General features: G+C 37.8%; 1 protein-coding gene across 1 annotated transcript in view; it reads left to right on the top strand.

Annotated features, from left to right (window-relative positions):
* The window catches only part of LOC130557806 (inactive phospholipase C-like protein 2), a 47,062-nt gene that overhangs the window by 5,527 nt on the left and 26,270 nt on the right, over positions 1–15,265 (top strand). The window contains exon 2 of the mRNA XM_057339869.1: positions 12,576–15,068. Coding sequence (XP_057195852.1) covers positions 12,627–15,068 — 2,442 coding nt within the window. The 5' untranslated portion in view covers positions 12,576–12,626. The remainder of the gene's footprint in view (positions 1–12,575; positions 15,069–15,265) is intronic.

Raw genomic sequence — 15,265 nt, 5'->3', positions numbered from 1 at the left:
TGTGCTTTTTTCTGAGCACTTGGATTTGTTGTAGCACACGATGACATCAGTAGTTCGCTGTAGTAGTGTTTTGTTAATGAAAGCACCGCTGTGTCGGTTAACAGGCGTGTGCTGTGTTAAAAAGGTCAATGTGCACTTTGTGTTAGGCAGCATGAGACGCTTGTATAAGATGAGTGAACTCAGTTCTGGGTCCGCCACGTTGTTTGTGGCCTGTTCATGGTTTGTGCGTTGCTCCAGAGCAGCGTTATGCAAAACATTCTACTGCAAAATGATTATGTAAACTTGATTGGTAGACCAGTTCTCTCTTCACACAGCATAATGTCAATGCCAGCACAGATATAATTGGTGTTTCTGTGAATATAAATGCTCGTTTTTTTTTAAATAGTTTCTAAAAGTTGTTTCATCAGCACTTAATTTTTTAATTCACATTTTCTGTTAATTTAAATCTATAGGTTTATTATTTATTATGTTTTTATACTTGGAAAAATCTTAAAGTAATTGTGTATTGTTTTAAGCTGTATACAAATAACCTGGATATTGAAATAACTTTTCAACACAAAATCAAAAGAAAAAATAGAATAATTGTATTTTGCTTAAAGAAAATAAGACTTTTTTTTATTACAAATTGGCACATTTTTCAGCCCACATTCTCATGACTGTAATGCAGTGTTTTTGTATTCTTTGGAATGAATCAAGATTTTTTAAAAGACTGCAATTCATAACTTTTCTCATATTTTGCCATCTTTGTTTGAAAGCTAAAATTGCAGGTTACATTATGTACTATCTTTACGTGACATTCCTCACAATATTGTACCTGACAGCTCAACTTATAAATCATTATTATATGATTCACTCAGCTCACGATGCGATGCGATTCATGATTCTGATCTCACGATGCGATTTATTCACGATTTACTCACGATTTATTTTTACAACTTCCCTTGCATTATTTCTTAAATGCTTCACGTTTCTTTGTATGATATATTTTTTTATTTCAAATAACAAAACTAAACTGCAATTTTAAAACAAATTAATAATAGAAAAAGTCTCTTTAATATAAACAAACTAATACTGTCTGTGATTTTCTTGGATTTTTTTGCATTTAAGAAATATCAGCATGTCCACGTTTAGGTTTGCAGTGAAAATAGTGGCCCCTGCTGTTCAAAAAATGTATTGCGATTTGAATCGTCACACATTATAATCGATTTTCAACCGGCTCACAGTGAATCGTTACATCCCTAGTTGCAATCGATGACTTTTTATGTATTTGTTTATTAACAGATTTTCTTTTACCAAAATAATTTCTGGATTGCAGCTTTAAATCAGCATCAATTTATGTACGTTTTATGAGAAAGTTGTTTCGTTTTAAGTGTGAAATACGAACTGGACATGTTGAACTTGAAAAGCGTTGTGAGGTGTTTGCTTTGAGCAAACATTTTCAAAGCTTGTGTCAATTCCGTGGTTGACAAAGAGCCGCCCAGCACGCTGATGTTCATATTCATCAGGGACGACTTTAATTAGACTCTTTCTTCATAATAAAAGAGCTTGTGTGTATGAAAAGGGCCAGACGTGATTGAAGTGCAATAGCCTCCCTGTCACTTCTTTCCTATGTAATGCAGGACTTAATAAGCAATCCATGGCACTATTATACAGCCGCGAGGAACACTTCACATGTTTCACGAGCATCTTGAGATGTGCCCTACTGCTTTGAGTGTGCGTAGGGGGTGGATGTTGGATCCTGATGTTGTGAACGTGTCCCGAGTGATGGAAGGAAGCTTCTTTAAAATTATACAACTTGGGAAAGATGATGTCCTCAGACTCTTGAGGCTGATGTTTTATTAGGTGCTCATATAAAGGATAAAGCTTAATACAGGTTAGTGTTAATCATTTTGATCAAAAAATACAACAGCTCTTTTTCTTCTTTTATTAAGTGGAAATCATCCATCATCCAGATCTGTTTGTAGATAGGCTACACAAAGCATTATTTGTTAACTAAATACAAACTTTTATTTATTGATACTAAAAATGGTATTGAATTAAATGCATATAATTTTATAATCAATATTTATGAATTGATATTTATAATCAATATTTCTCAACATTTTTAAGGTTTTTACAGACCTGGCTGCAATGCGTCATGGGATTGTCTTATAGATGTTTACATGCAGTTCTGCCTTTGAAAGGCAGCACAACATTTCGGCCTACTTTTGTGTCAATGCCAGGTAGGCAGGTCACTAGATTTTAGATCACAGTTAGGAAGTTATCTTAATATCTGAAGTACTTTACATCAGATTTCCTGAAGTAAAGTTAAAGAGATAGTTCACCCAAAAATATAAATTCTGTCATCGTTTACTCACCCTCTTGTCGTTTCAAACCCGTATGACTTCCTTCCTTCCGCAGAACACAAAAGAAGATATTTTGAAGAATGTCGGTAACTGGACCCCATTCACTTGCATTGGTTACAGTAGAAGTGAATGGGGTCCAGTTCGGTTACCAACTTTCTTCAAAATATCTTCTTTTGTGTTCTGCGGAAGGAAGGAAGTCATACGGGTTTGAAATGACAAGAGAGGTGAGTAAACGATGACATAATTTTCATTTTTGGGTGAACTGTCACTTTAATTGGGAGAAAAGCTTTAGCATATTTTTTTGCAGATGCCACTTGGTTTAAAAGTGATATTCATACATTTGATTTCTTACTGTGTTTCTTATATCGCTCATTACAGGGGTGTTGTTGTGTTATTCAGATGAATGTTTCGAGTATAATAAAGTCAGCAGATGTCTTTTCTTCAGTAAAGCACTGCAATCTGTACTGCAATGTAATCACAGAAAGTGACATATTGAAGCGTATTGGATGAATAGTGTTTCCCCGGTGTATATCTGTGAGGGACACAGAGTTCAGAGCCGTGCAGTTGGCCAGAACAAATGACTTTCAATCCATTAGGGACTTGCGCTCAAATGGGCTCTGAAGCGACCCTTATCAGACAAACACAGAGTCATCTGAAATCCCGCTGTTGGATTATTTTAATGACTTTGTCCTTTAGTCTCTTTAATCCCTCAATTAACGTGTGCGATTTTATCTTTCGCAAACTTTTGCTCGTATGTATTCGGATTTCCGACAAACGTACAACAATTTGTAGGGATGTAACGATTCACTGTGAGCCGGTTGAAAATCAGTTATAATGAGTGACGATTCAAATCAGTTGAAGTGTGCACTGAATCGCAATACATTTTTTGAACAGTAGGGGCCGCTATTTTCACTGCAAACCTAAACGTGGACATGCTGATATTTCTTAAATGCAAAAAAATCCAAGAAAAGCACAGACAGTATTAGTTTGTTTATATTAAAGAGAATTTTTCTATTATTAATTTGTTATAAAATTGCAGTTTAGTTATGTTATTTGAAATAAAACATTATTTTATTATACAAAGAAATGTGAAGCATTTAAGAAATAATGCAAGGGAAGTTGTTCATTTCTAATTTGTTTCAACTCATTTTGTAAAAAATAAATCGTGAATAAATCGCATCGTGAGATCAGAATCGTGACTCGCATCGCATCGTGAGCTGAGTGAATCGTTACATCCCTAACAATTTGTGATGTAGTTGAATTACTACCAAATTGAATAGTATTTACAATTACCATGGGAATTTCCTATTCTTCAATATTTGCCTTTTTTATTGACATGGAGTAATTGAACTTTTTTTTTAACATGAGTTATACGTGCTAGTTTTCTTTCACCCTTTATATGAACAGTAGAAGTTCTTTGCCACCAAAGTGCAATGACATTTTGTTTCCTGGATATGGCTCAGGTCCCTTCATACAATTTAGTCTGTGGTATTTTACTGCAAATGAATTCTTAGAAAAGTAATCGCACGCCTTCAGCTAACTACATGATTTGCGATATTGTAAATATAGTTTAATGCTTGGTGTTGTATGAAGGATAATAAATGTTATATAGTTTCAAAGTCATGTAATATTTTTATTAGATTTAAAGAGAAATGTTTTGCTCATCTGGACTTTAATGTAAGTCATGTGCATTAAAACAATGAAAGGCCCGACCCGACTCTACCGGGGTTTAAAAGAGACCATTATGTAACAGGCCAGAAATAGATTGGAACAGGAATAATGTAAGTGCTGTTCAGACGCCGGGGTTTACAGCATTGTTTTTTTAGCCTTGGGACGTTAGGGCTTCCCTTACACCCCGTAAGGAAATCCTCCTCGCCTCAAAACGCCTTGCCTGGAAGACACGACTTCAGAAAATGAACGGCCTCTGTGTGCGGCCACACCTAAAGGTCAGCCAGGTCAGAAACGAGCCTCCACATTCTCCTCCAGATCAAACCGATTATATTTAGTCATGTGGTTTGGCTTGTCCTCTGAGCTTGTGAAAGTTTTTTTTAGACTAGACGACTACTGCGCTATTTTCCTGCTTCGTTTAAGACAATAAACTACAGTCTGTCTTGTCTTTTGTTTCCTCCGGTTTCACTTACAAACTCTGGTTGGATAGAAACGTGACTGTTTCAAGACCTGTACACTGCCAACCAGTTTTTTTCACAGTCATCTGACACAGATTGCATCTTGTTGAATGTCAACAACTTTAAAGGGGTCAAATATTTTTGTTCACTTTAATGTATTTTTATTGTTTATTGTATAAAAGCCCATTGGAGCCACGTGTCTTTCTCATTCAGATTCATGTGCTTACGTAACATGAGGGTGAATAAGCAAGGGCTCTACACAAATTTTTCCCACTGGTCGCAACTTATAATTTGGTCGCACCCGTTTTTATAGTAAACATAATGACCTTGACCATACCATAATGAACTTCTTTCAAGTTATATATTGGCTATGAAATAATCTAACACAAATATAACCTGTCACTCTTCACTTTGTTGCCCTCTTTGCAAAAAGCTGTAATTTTGCCACTGGCCTTCATTTGCCAGACATTATTTTTAAATAACACATTAAATTAAATTGAATTAGCTAGCTCAGAACTAAATTATTATATATGTACTTTACTACACATAAACTTCAAACACTAAATCTTACTAATCTTACAGTCTTGTTAAATGGTCTAAGCACGCTTGTGTTCTGGGGTGTTTTGAGTGACTGATTTGATGGGTTCAGACAGTGAGTCTCGTGAGTTGTTTCAACAAAATTAATCGGTTCAAATGAGTTATTAGGTCGCGAATCGGACATTAGCGGACATTGTTGCGCTGTTTGTTTTTCACAGCTGTAGGACATCGCAAAAGATAGAAGTTAACATGGAAAACACTTCCCTGGATAGGATTTTTTCTTTTATGTCAGCTGCATGTGCGGAACACTTGTCAGAAAGGGGAAGAAAGGGGAACATGTTTTTGAGCACATTCACACCCAGCTGTAATTCAGGTAAAAATATTCTCCGAATGCGCCACATGAAACGTGGATTCTGTCTTCCGACCTTGCTTTTGATAAACGTGTTAGGGAGAGAGACAGTTTAGAAACCGACTTGTTCGACTTCATATAGCGCCGCACAGAACGATCGGAATATGACTTCAGTGTTCCGTCAGAGCGTTTTAAAAGCATATGGAGCAGAGTCTGTCCTGTAGTGCTTTTATGCCTTTCTGTCTACGCAACACCAAATGAAGTCAAACGCACACTTTAGTTTGGAGACAGGGGGAGTGCACGAGCTCTCTGCTAGCTCTTTCCTGCACTTATCACAAGCGCGACATTCACCACTCATAAATCACATTAAATGTTAAAATAAATCTTTGACGGGGCAACTCGCACCAATGCGACCCTGTGAAATTTTACCTCGCACGTTACAAAAAACGATCGCATTTGCGACCATTTTGGTCGCAGTCTAGAGCCCTGATAAGTGATGACAGTTTTTTTATTTTTGGGCGAAATATCCCTATCCCTTGGAGGAATGTTAGCAACTGAGTTTTCTGGGGCACCATTGACTACCATAATTTTATTGTATTCTTTCCAATTTTATTTTCAAAATTATTATATTGTTATGTTTAATGCAAAAGACAATACTTTGAAGAATTTAGAAAAACAAACAGTTCTGGGACACCTTTGACTACCATAGTATTTTTTTCTACTATGGTAGTCAGTGGTGCCCCAGAAATCTCAGCTGCTAACATTTTTCTAAATATCTTTCTTTGTGTTCAACAGAACAAAGAAATCCATACAGGTTTGGAACAACTTGAGCTTGAGTAGATGATGACAGATTTTTAATTTATTGGTGAATTATTCCTTTAACAGAACTTGAAAAATGGTTGTGTCGAAATTATAAGACGCTACGGCGCAAATGTACCCAGTTTGAAGTTGCCGACAACGTGTAAGATATTCTTAGGTCTCTTTTAAGTGCTGTTTGACAAGACCTTAAGCTGCTCCTGCCCCAGATGGTGGTCTGTTTCTCACGACTGATCTTGCCAAAGGCTCTCATTGGTTGTAGACAGGATTGTTATTTTTAGCGTTGTCTAAATTATTATTTTTTCCCTAGAAGTGTCAGTCAACAGTGAGGAGAGAAAGTTGACTATTATATTGTCTTCACGGTTTTCAGAAGAACACGCATTATCCATCACCTGAGCGTTGTATATAATGCTTTCAGGTCTGACAGAAAGCAGACGTTAGCGTGTGGAACAATTAGCTGTATATACATCGATTTTCAGACTAAATTCATGAATCCTTTAAAACGTGCGAGACCGCAGATATTCACTAAAATGCCTGCCTGAGCGTTAATAAACCAAAGCTTTTTTGGTAATTTGTGCCACTGAGTGGTTCATCTTCTGCGATGGTCCATTAGACTAAATCGCAGGATGCTACAGTACATTAAACTTATCAAGAACGCTGCATGAAAAAAAGATGTCACTTTAAACTAGATTTGCATTTCCGTCAGCTAAGAGGTGAACAACGGCATATTCTGCTGCAGATAGATGTGGGCAGTGCAGTGTTTTATAATGATTTTGGACAGTACATTTGTCCCACATGACATAGGCATTTAATGATTTCTCGAGGGTTATTCCCCACCGCCAGAATTAGGTTAACCTCCAGAGCTCAGTTCTTTCCAACAGGAAGGCACATTTCCTTTGACCCAGCTAGAATAAATTTCCAATGGACCGAAGCCATTGACATTCATTGAGACCATTACTCTGACTAAAAGCTCCAGCGCCTGCACGACATCATATCGGGAGACAGGCAGGTGGATAGAGGCCAAACTTCGGTCTGAACTCTCGGGGGAAAAACGGGGTTATCACGGGACAGCCCGTGTGTGCTGGAACCCCCCATGTACTTTTAGGAGTCATAAACAGGAGCAGGTGGAGCTGTAATAAAACAGAGGGGCTTATGAAATGTTGTGCGCTTAAAGGGGAAGTTCACCCAAAAATGAAAATTCTGTCATCATTTATTTAGCCTCATTACAAATCAATATAACTTTCTTAGTAAAATGCAAAGATAGACCTCTGTTGTGGGCAATTCCACGAAAATCTCAACCTTACCATGAAAAAAATATGTTTTTACCAACGGTTTTTACTACGCTAACAGCACAGATATCAGCATTTGGTGGTTCAAATACCCACGTGAGGTATCTCTTCAAGTTTATAAAGCATTTGTTTCATTTTAAGAGTGTGGCGAACCACAAGTAATACGAGAGGAGACATTCACCAAGGTACTGTACCTTTAAGGGAGGGAGGAGTTAGTTGTGTTGTTCGGGTTTGTGATGTGTGTGCTGTTGATTACTTGACTCGCTGTTCGGTGCGAGATATATTAAAGTGGAGAGTAAGCGGACCCGACGCATCTTCGTTTTTTGTCTCCTCGTTTATTGCTCTCCACAAGAGCATGATTTTTCATAGTCAGGTAAGTGGCATTTTCAGGATTGCCACATCCATAACAGGACAAATTCCTCATAAATGGACACATGGAAATTAAAATAAAGTAACTATTTTATGTTCTATAAAGAGTCATCCCTTCTCTGTTCATTGGGTATTATTGCTTCAGGGGCGTGCATTTTAATTCACAGAAATCCTACAAAGTTTGTCGTCTCCCAAAACCGTGTCCTTTTTTTGTCACATCCATAACGCATATTTATTTGCCTTTTTTTAAAACAGAAAATTCGTTCGTAGATTGCCATTTTTCTGATGTTAAGAAAATGTAAACAAGATGGTTCAATATATTCGTAACAAACACATTCTCTGAGCATTTTTGTCACGTCCATAGCGCAAAATATCACGTCCATAACGTTGGAATTGCCCTTGTATGGGCACAAAACCACTAATACATTTATCAGAATATCTTTTGTGTTCCACAGAAGACATACAGGTTTAAAACGACAGGACAGAATTTTATTTTTGGGTGAACTTTCTCTTCAAAGCAGGAGGGAGACCTACATCGGTCTGTTTTTAGCTGCCTCTTTCTTCAGAAATTTGGGAAAGTCTGTAGCTGTTTCAGTAAATTGTTTTATTTCAACACAGAGGAAGTTTTAAGTTCTGAAAGTAACAGTTTGTTTTTGTGGTACAATTCGCACGTTTAATAAGGGATAGAAAATTGGATTCCTCATGAAATGACAGTATCACATGCAGTGTTGGGTAAGTTACTCTGAAAAAGTAATTAATTACTAGTTACTAATTACACATTCGATAATGTAATTAGATTACTGTACAAGTTACTCTCTTCAAAAAGTATTTAATTACTTATTACTAATTACTTTCTATATCCTACATCAACCTTGATGAGTTAAGTGATTCAAGGATAGACATGAAACGGCTCTTTTAATTCATTCAAATAAATAATATAAAACTACATAAAGTATTATTATTAATTACAAATGTGAGAATTATACATTAAAGCACGGATTTTAAAGTTAGACTTTGAATTTTGATGTAAATTCCTCTTCTGCACACACACATATTACACAAAGTATTTAGTTTAATTACATCAGAAGTAACTGTCATTAAATTACAGAAAAAATAAGAGTAATCCCTTACTTTACTTTTTCAAGGGAAAAGTAATTAAATTACAGTAACTAATTACTTAGTAACTAATTACACCCAACACTGATCACATGTCAAGCTAAAGCATTTTAGATGTCCTTTGTATCCTGTAGCTCAGATGGTAGAGCGTTCCGTTACCAGCATAACAGTTGTGGGTTCAATTCCCAGAGACACAAACTGGTGAAAAATGAATTTTTACATGATAAAACCAAAAGAGATTATAAACCGCTTATGCTCCACAAACTCTCGGATGACTTTAAGGTCTTATTTGTTTGTGCATTAAATTTGGAAAAGATGTAGTATAGATGTAGCTCTAGATTTATTATCTGATAAATGATTTGACTTTTATGGTTTCTAAAGACTTTAGTTGTATCATTTATGTGAAATGATAAACTCATGTTTCGTACTGTACTGTTTGCACTAGTGTTGTAGTCGAGACCACCAAAACCGAGATCAAGACCATACCGAGACCAGAGGGTGTTGAGACCATGGCAGGCCGAGACCAGTACTCCCAAATTCATTCAAAAGATCAACAAAACACTAAAAATTCGTAATAAAATAATAATAGAAGTAACTTGGGTGATTTATTGTGCAGAAATGTATGTGTAGGTAATTTTCCATGTTTTATCACCCACCAACTTTAAAATTTTAAAATTTTTGTGCAGGTAAAAATTCCAACAACTAAACATTAAAAAAAAGGTAAGTACCCAAGATAAATTTAAGCATGTGACCTTTAACAAAACAAAACATTCAGCGACTTAAATAGTTTCATTGCTTTTTAATCTAATCAATGCAAAATAGCTGTGTGTTTCTCATTTGGCAGACGCTTATGCAAAATGCATAAATGTCATAAATGCACAAAAGTTCAGATTTGTTCTAGATTTGTTTGGGACTAGCCAAAATACACTTATTAACTCGATGTTTATTGAATAATTATACAAAATCAATATCATATCAAATGTACCCATCACAATATCATATCAAATCTCCTACAAGTACCTTTTTTGCAATCAAATCTCAGATATTGTGGGCCTTTGTATGTATTCATTTTGTTGACAGATGTCTTTAAGACAATCCCCCATTCTTCTCTTACCAGCAGTAAGAGTAACAAAAGTAACAGAAGAATCAAATAAGGAACAAGTGGTGAATGCTTTTAAAGTTTTACATCCAATCACATGAACGATGTCAACACATAAATCAGACAATGCACCAGCAATTTAGTGTAATTCCCACAGTTGTGGTCTTGACCGGTCTTGAAATAAAATCCCGAGACCACTAAGTCTAAGACCAAGACAAAACCGAGACCAAGACCGGTCTCGAGTACTACAACACTAGTTTGTTACTAGGGCGTAAAAGTTGGCGAGGGATTCTCTCGATAGGAATTCTCGAGCTGTGTGTACGGAAAGCGCATAAACTTGAACTGCTATATGAAGCTGTTAAAAGTTGTTAATAGTGAAACACTGCTTCACATATTCTTGATGTATTTTCTTTAAATTACATTTGATCTCTTTCCAGTGTAGCCTAAATATGATGTGGACTATGTTAAAGATAGCATTTTTAAATTGTCCGTGTTTAAAAAAACTACGGTGATGATTTTCTTGTCAGCTTAACTGAATTTATAAAGGGGACATTTCTGTATCCAAATTCAACAATACACAAACAGTAAATCTGTATATTAAGTAAAATAGTTTGTATGTTAGATCCATGATGTAATGATGGATGAACCAGTGAGTTCGATACTCATTTGATTGTCTCTTTTTGTTTGGATCTTGATGGATGCAAACCAGAAAATAGCATTATAAACACTATCGGACCGTATCAGTTGACTGTAGATTACATTTCCTAGCCCTTCTACACAATGATTTGTGTGTGAAATGTTAATAATAAAAACTCACTGGTAAATCAACGCATTTGCAGTGGTAATCCATACTCTCAAACAGAACGAGTTGTGATTCAATTTCATCTGAACAACATTAAATACCACTTACTTAGTTCAGTTCATTCTGTTGAATGGGTAGGTTTCGTTTTGCAGGTTTATGTACTTTTGTTCTCAATTAGCATCCTTTACTGTACCCTTAAAAATTGCCTAGTTGAGACACTCCTACACTTATCTACAATGCACCAGTTTGCTTTGGATATGACATGGTTTTCGCACAGCACCGAGATTGTTATTCGTGTGCGTATATTTGTTATAACATTTGGGCTCTGAACTTAAAAATGCAGAACGTTTTTTTTTCATTCTTTATGCATGTATTACTGCATTCGATACAATTCGTTTAACAAACCAGAGCAGATAATCTATTATATGTATGTTGAAATAGTGCATGAGATATTTCAGTTTATATAACATGTACCTTAGGCCACGCTTAACCCACTCAAGACTTTACCTGCTGTGTCTTTGTGAAAGTGTTGTAATTATTTTCTTGATTAAACCCAGTTTAGCTGAATGTTTTCCTGCCTTTGGGCTCTAGGTGTTATAAAAGAAAGTGGCGCATTGATGTTCCAGTCGGGTGATAACAGCAGGAGTGATTACAACACACATAAGCAGAGATGATGAAACTGAGCGAGGACACATCGAAGTAACTTCATAAAAGCTGTCCCGTGTTTTTAAGCCGAGCTGTGAAAAATGTCCTCCTTACATGATTGTGCTTTTAAGGAGAGGTGCTACCTCCTTTTACAAAAACTGTGCAAATTTAAAGCAACACTTTTCAGTTTTTCGACCTTAAAACTATGTCTCTTAAACTTAAACTATAGTGGTAGGACAGCTTTTAACTGGACAAGTTCTACTGCCGCTGCTACTTGAGCGGCCTCATAGCGGCTTAAACCACACTCTATTCTGTGCTCGGCTCAGTACACACAGCCCCGCCCATCCCCTGCCTGCGGAAGAGTGCCACATGGTTTCCAAACAATGTTTCTGCATTCGCCGGTTTCATCAGCTTAGTAATGTGTATTGCATCGCCAACGGGTAAGCTCATACAGCGACATTATTTACGACACTGGTAACAGACAATTGCGCTTGTCAACCACATGGCGGAGCCGTGAGCAAAAGTTCTAAAGTGTTGCTTTAAAATGTCTTTTTGTACTTTTTATAATAGGTTTTTTATAGTTACTTGGGCTGTCAAACGATTAATCGCATCCAGAATAAAAGTTTGTGTTTATATAATATATGTCTGTGTACTGTGCATATAAATTGTGTATTATAAACCCAATAACATACACATGCATATATTTAAGAAAAATATAAAATACCAATAATAATAAACATTAATATATAATTTTAATTATTGGTGTATATGTAAGTGAATACATCTAAATATTTCCTAAATATATGCACATGTATGTTTTTGTGTTTATAAATACAAAAAATATGCACAGTAAACAGACATATATTATGTAAACACAAACTTTTATTCTGGATGCAATAAATCGCGATTAGTCGTTTGACAGCCCTAATAATTACTTATTTTTTGTATGAAAGTTTAACTGCCGTTTATTTAGAAACATGTTTAAACCCAACCGAATTTTAAGGAGTATGTCCTTCCCTTAAAATGTATTTGTGTCAAATGATAGAGATTCAGTACTGACTGTATGTCATTTTATTTTCCAGGATGGCTCCAGGCGATGCAAAGAAAGGAAGAAGACGGTGTCGTTTAGTAGCATGCCAACAGAGAAGAAGATCAGCAGCGCAAGCGACTGCATTAATTCAATGGTAGAAGGCTCAGAACTGAGGAAAGTTCGCTCCAACTCCAGAGTTTACCACCGCTACTTTCTGCTGGATGCCGACATGCAGTCCCTGCGGTGGGAGCCTTCAAAAAAAGAATCGGACAAGGCCAAGATCGACGTCAAATCTATCAAAGAGGTGCGAACAGGCAAGAACACAGAAACCTTCAGGACCAACGGTATTTCGGATCAGATATCCGAGGACTGCGCGTTCTCCATCATTTACGGGGAAAACTATGAGTCGCTTGATTTGGTGGCAAACTCAGCTGATGTAGCAAATATATGGGTGACGGGACTCAGGTACCTCATATCGTATGGAAAACACACTCTTAACATGATTCAAAGTAGCCAGGACAACATGCGCGCCTCTTGGCTGGGCAACCTCTTTGAGGACGGGGGTGCGAACGGCAGTGGAAAATCCCTTAGTCTTTGTTCGGCCGTACAGCTGATCAAGAAGTTAAGTCCCGGACTCAAAAATATCAAGATAGAGCTTAAGTTCAAAGAGTTGCACAAAGCGAAAGATAAAACGGGTTGCGATGTGACCATGGATGAGTTCATCGAAGTCTTTCATGATCTTTGCACAAGACCGGAAATTTACTTTTTGTTAGTTCAGTTCTCCAGCAACAAGGAATTTCTTGATACTAAGGACTTGAAGAAATTCTTGGAGGCAGAACAGGGTATGGCCAACGTCAGTGAGGACATCAGCGTGGAGGTCATTCAGAAATACGAACCCTCAAAGGAGGGACAGCTCAACGGATGGCTCTCTCTGGATGGATTTACCAATTACCTCATGTCACCAGACTGCCATGTTTTTGATCCTGAACAAAAAACGATATGCCAAGACATGAACCAACCTCTGTCTCACTATTACATCAACTCCTCGCATAACACCTACCTGATTGAGGACCAGTTTAGGGGTCCGTCAGACATAACAGGGTACATCCGGGCCCTAAAGATGGGCTGCAGAAGTGTGGAGCTTGAAGTTTGGGATGGGCCAGATAACGAACCGGTCATTTACACAGGCCACACGATGACCTCGCAGATCATTTTCCGAAGCGTCATTGACATCATCAACAAATATGCCTTAGTGGCATCGGAATTTCCTTTAATCTTGTGCTTGGAGAACCACTGCTCATTGAAGCAACAGAAGGTAATGTTTCAGCATCTGAAAAAAATACTTGGGGACAAAATTCATTTTGACCCTCCCAACCTTGACGACAGCTACCTTCCGTCCCCCTCCGAACTAAGAGGCAAGATTCTTTTGAAGGGAAAGAAACTAGCCAGCAACTTCACTGGAACAGAAGGGGAGGTGACCGATGAAGACGAGGGGGCCGAAATGTCTCAACGGGTGAACAGTGAACAAGGAGGTGACCAGCAGACTGTTGCTCAACCCAAAAAGTTTCAGCTATGCAAGGATTTATCTGATTTGGTATCCTTGTGTAAATCTGTTAGATTTAAGGATTTTCAGACCGCTTTCCAGAATCAGAAGCACTGGGAGCTTTGCTCCTTCAATGAGGTCTTTGCCAGTAGGTGTGCCACTGACCATCCTGGAGACTTTGTGAACTACAATAAGAAGTTTCTGGCGAGAGTTTACCCCAGTCCAATGCGAATTGATTCCAGCAATATGAACCCACAGGACTTTTGGAAATGTGGCTGTCAAATAGTAGCAATGAACTATCAAACTCCAGGACTTATGATGGACCTTAACATCGGCTGGTTCAGGCAGAACGGGAACTGTGGTTATGTCCTCCGTCCAGCTATCATGAGGGAGCAAGTGTCTTATTTTAGTGCCAATACTAAAGACTCCGTTCCAGGAGTGTCTCCACAACTCCTTCATATAAAGATTATTAGTGGACAAAATTTCCCCAAACCCAAGGGCTCAGGCTCCAAAGGCGATGTCGTGGATCCCTACGTTTACGTGGAAATACACGGCATCCCCGCAGATTGCGCAGAGCAGAGGACTAAAACTGTCCATCAGAACGGTGACAATCCTATTTTCGATGAGAGTTTTGAGTTTCAAATTAACCTTCCTGAGCTGGCGATGGTGCGCTTTGTTGTTTTGGATGACGACTACATTGGCGACGAGTTTATTGGTCAGTACACGATTCCATTCGAGTGCATTCAGCCGGGCTTCCGACACATTCCCCTGCAGTCTCTTACGGGTGAAGTACTTCCACATGCCTGGCTCTTCGTCCATGTGGCCATTACCAACCGGCGTGGTGGGGGGAAACCTCACAAAAGGGGGCTTTCTGTCCGCAAGGGTAAACGGGGTCGGGAATATGCCACCATGAGGATACTTCTCATCAAAGCCTTGGATGAAGTCTTCAAAACTGCCGCACAGCCGCTTCGGGAAGCCACGGATCTCAGAGAGAACATGCAGGTGAGAATGTTTACTTTATTGAGTATCATCCTGTAACCAGTTATCAACTCTATAAATATAAACAGCCAAAAGTATGTGGAAACCCCCATCCAATGAACAGGTTTGGCCGTTTCAGTAGTTCCAGTGAATGCAGGCAGCATGAATTATTTGTAATTTTAGCGTATGTCAAAAAATTGCTAAATAAAGCTACTAGAAGC

Source organism: Triplophysa rosa, linkage group LG8 (assembly GCF_024868665.1).
Source record: "Triplophysa rosa linkage group LG8, Trosa_1v2, whole genome shotgun sequence".
In the NCBI taxonomy this organism is placed as follows: Eukaryota; Metazoa; Chordata; class Actinopteri; order Cypriniformes; family Nemacheilidae; genus Triplophysa; species Triplophysa rosa.
The sequence above is the reverse complement of the archived record's forward strand: the minus strand, read 5'-3'. Positions and strand labels throughout refer to the sequence as shown.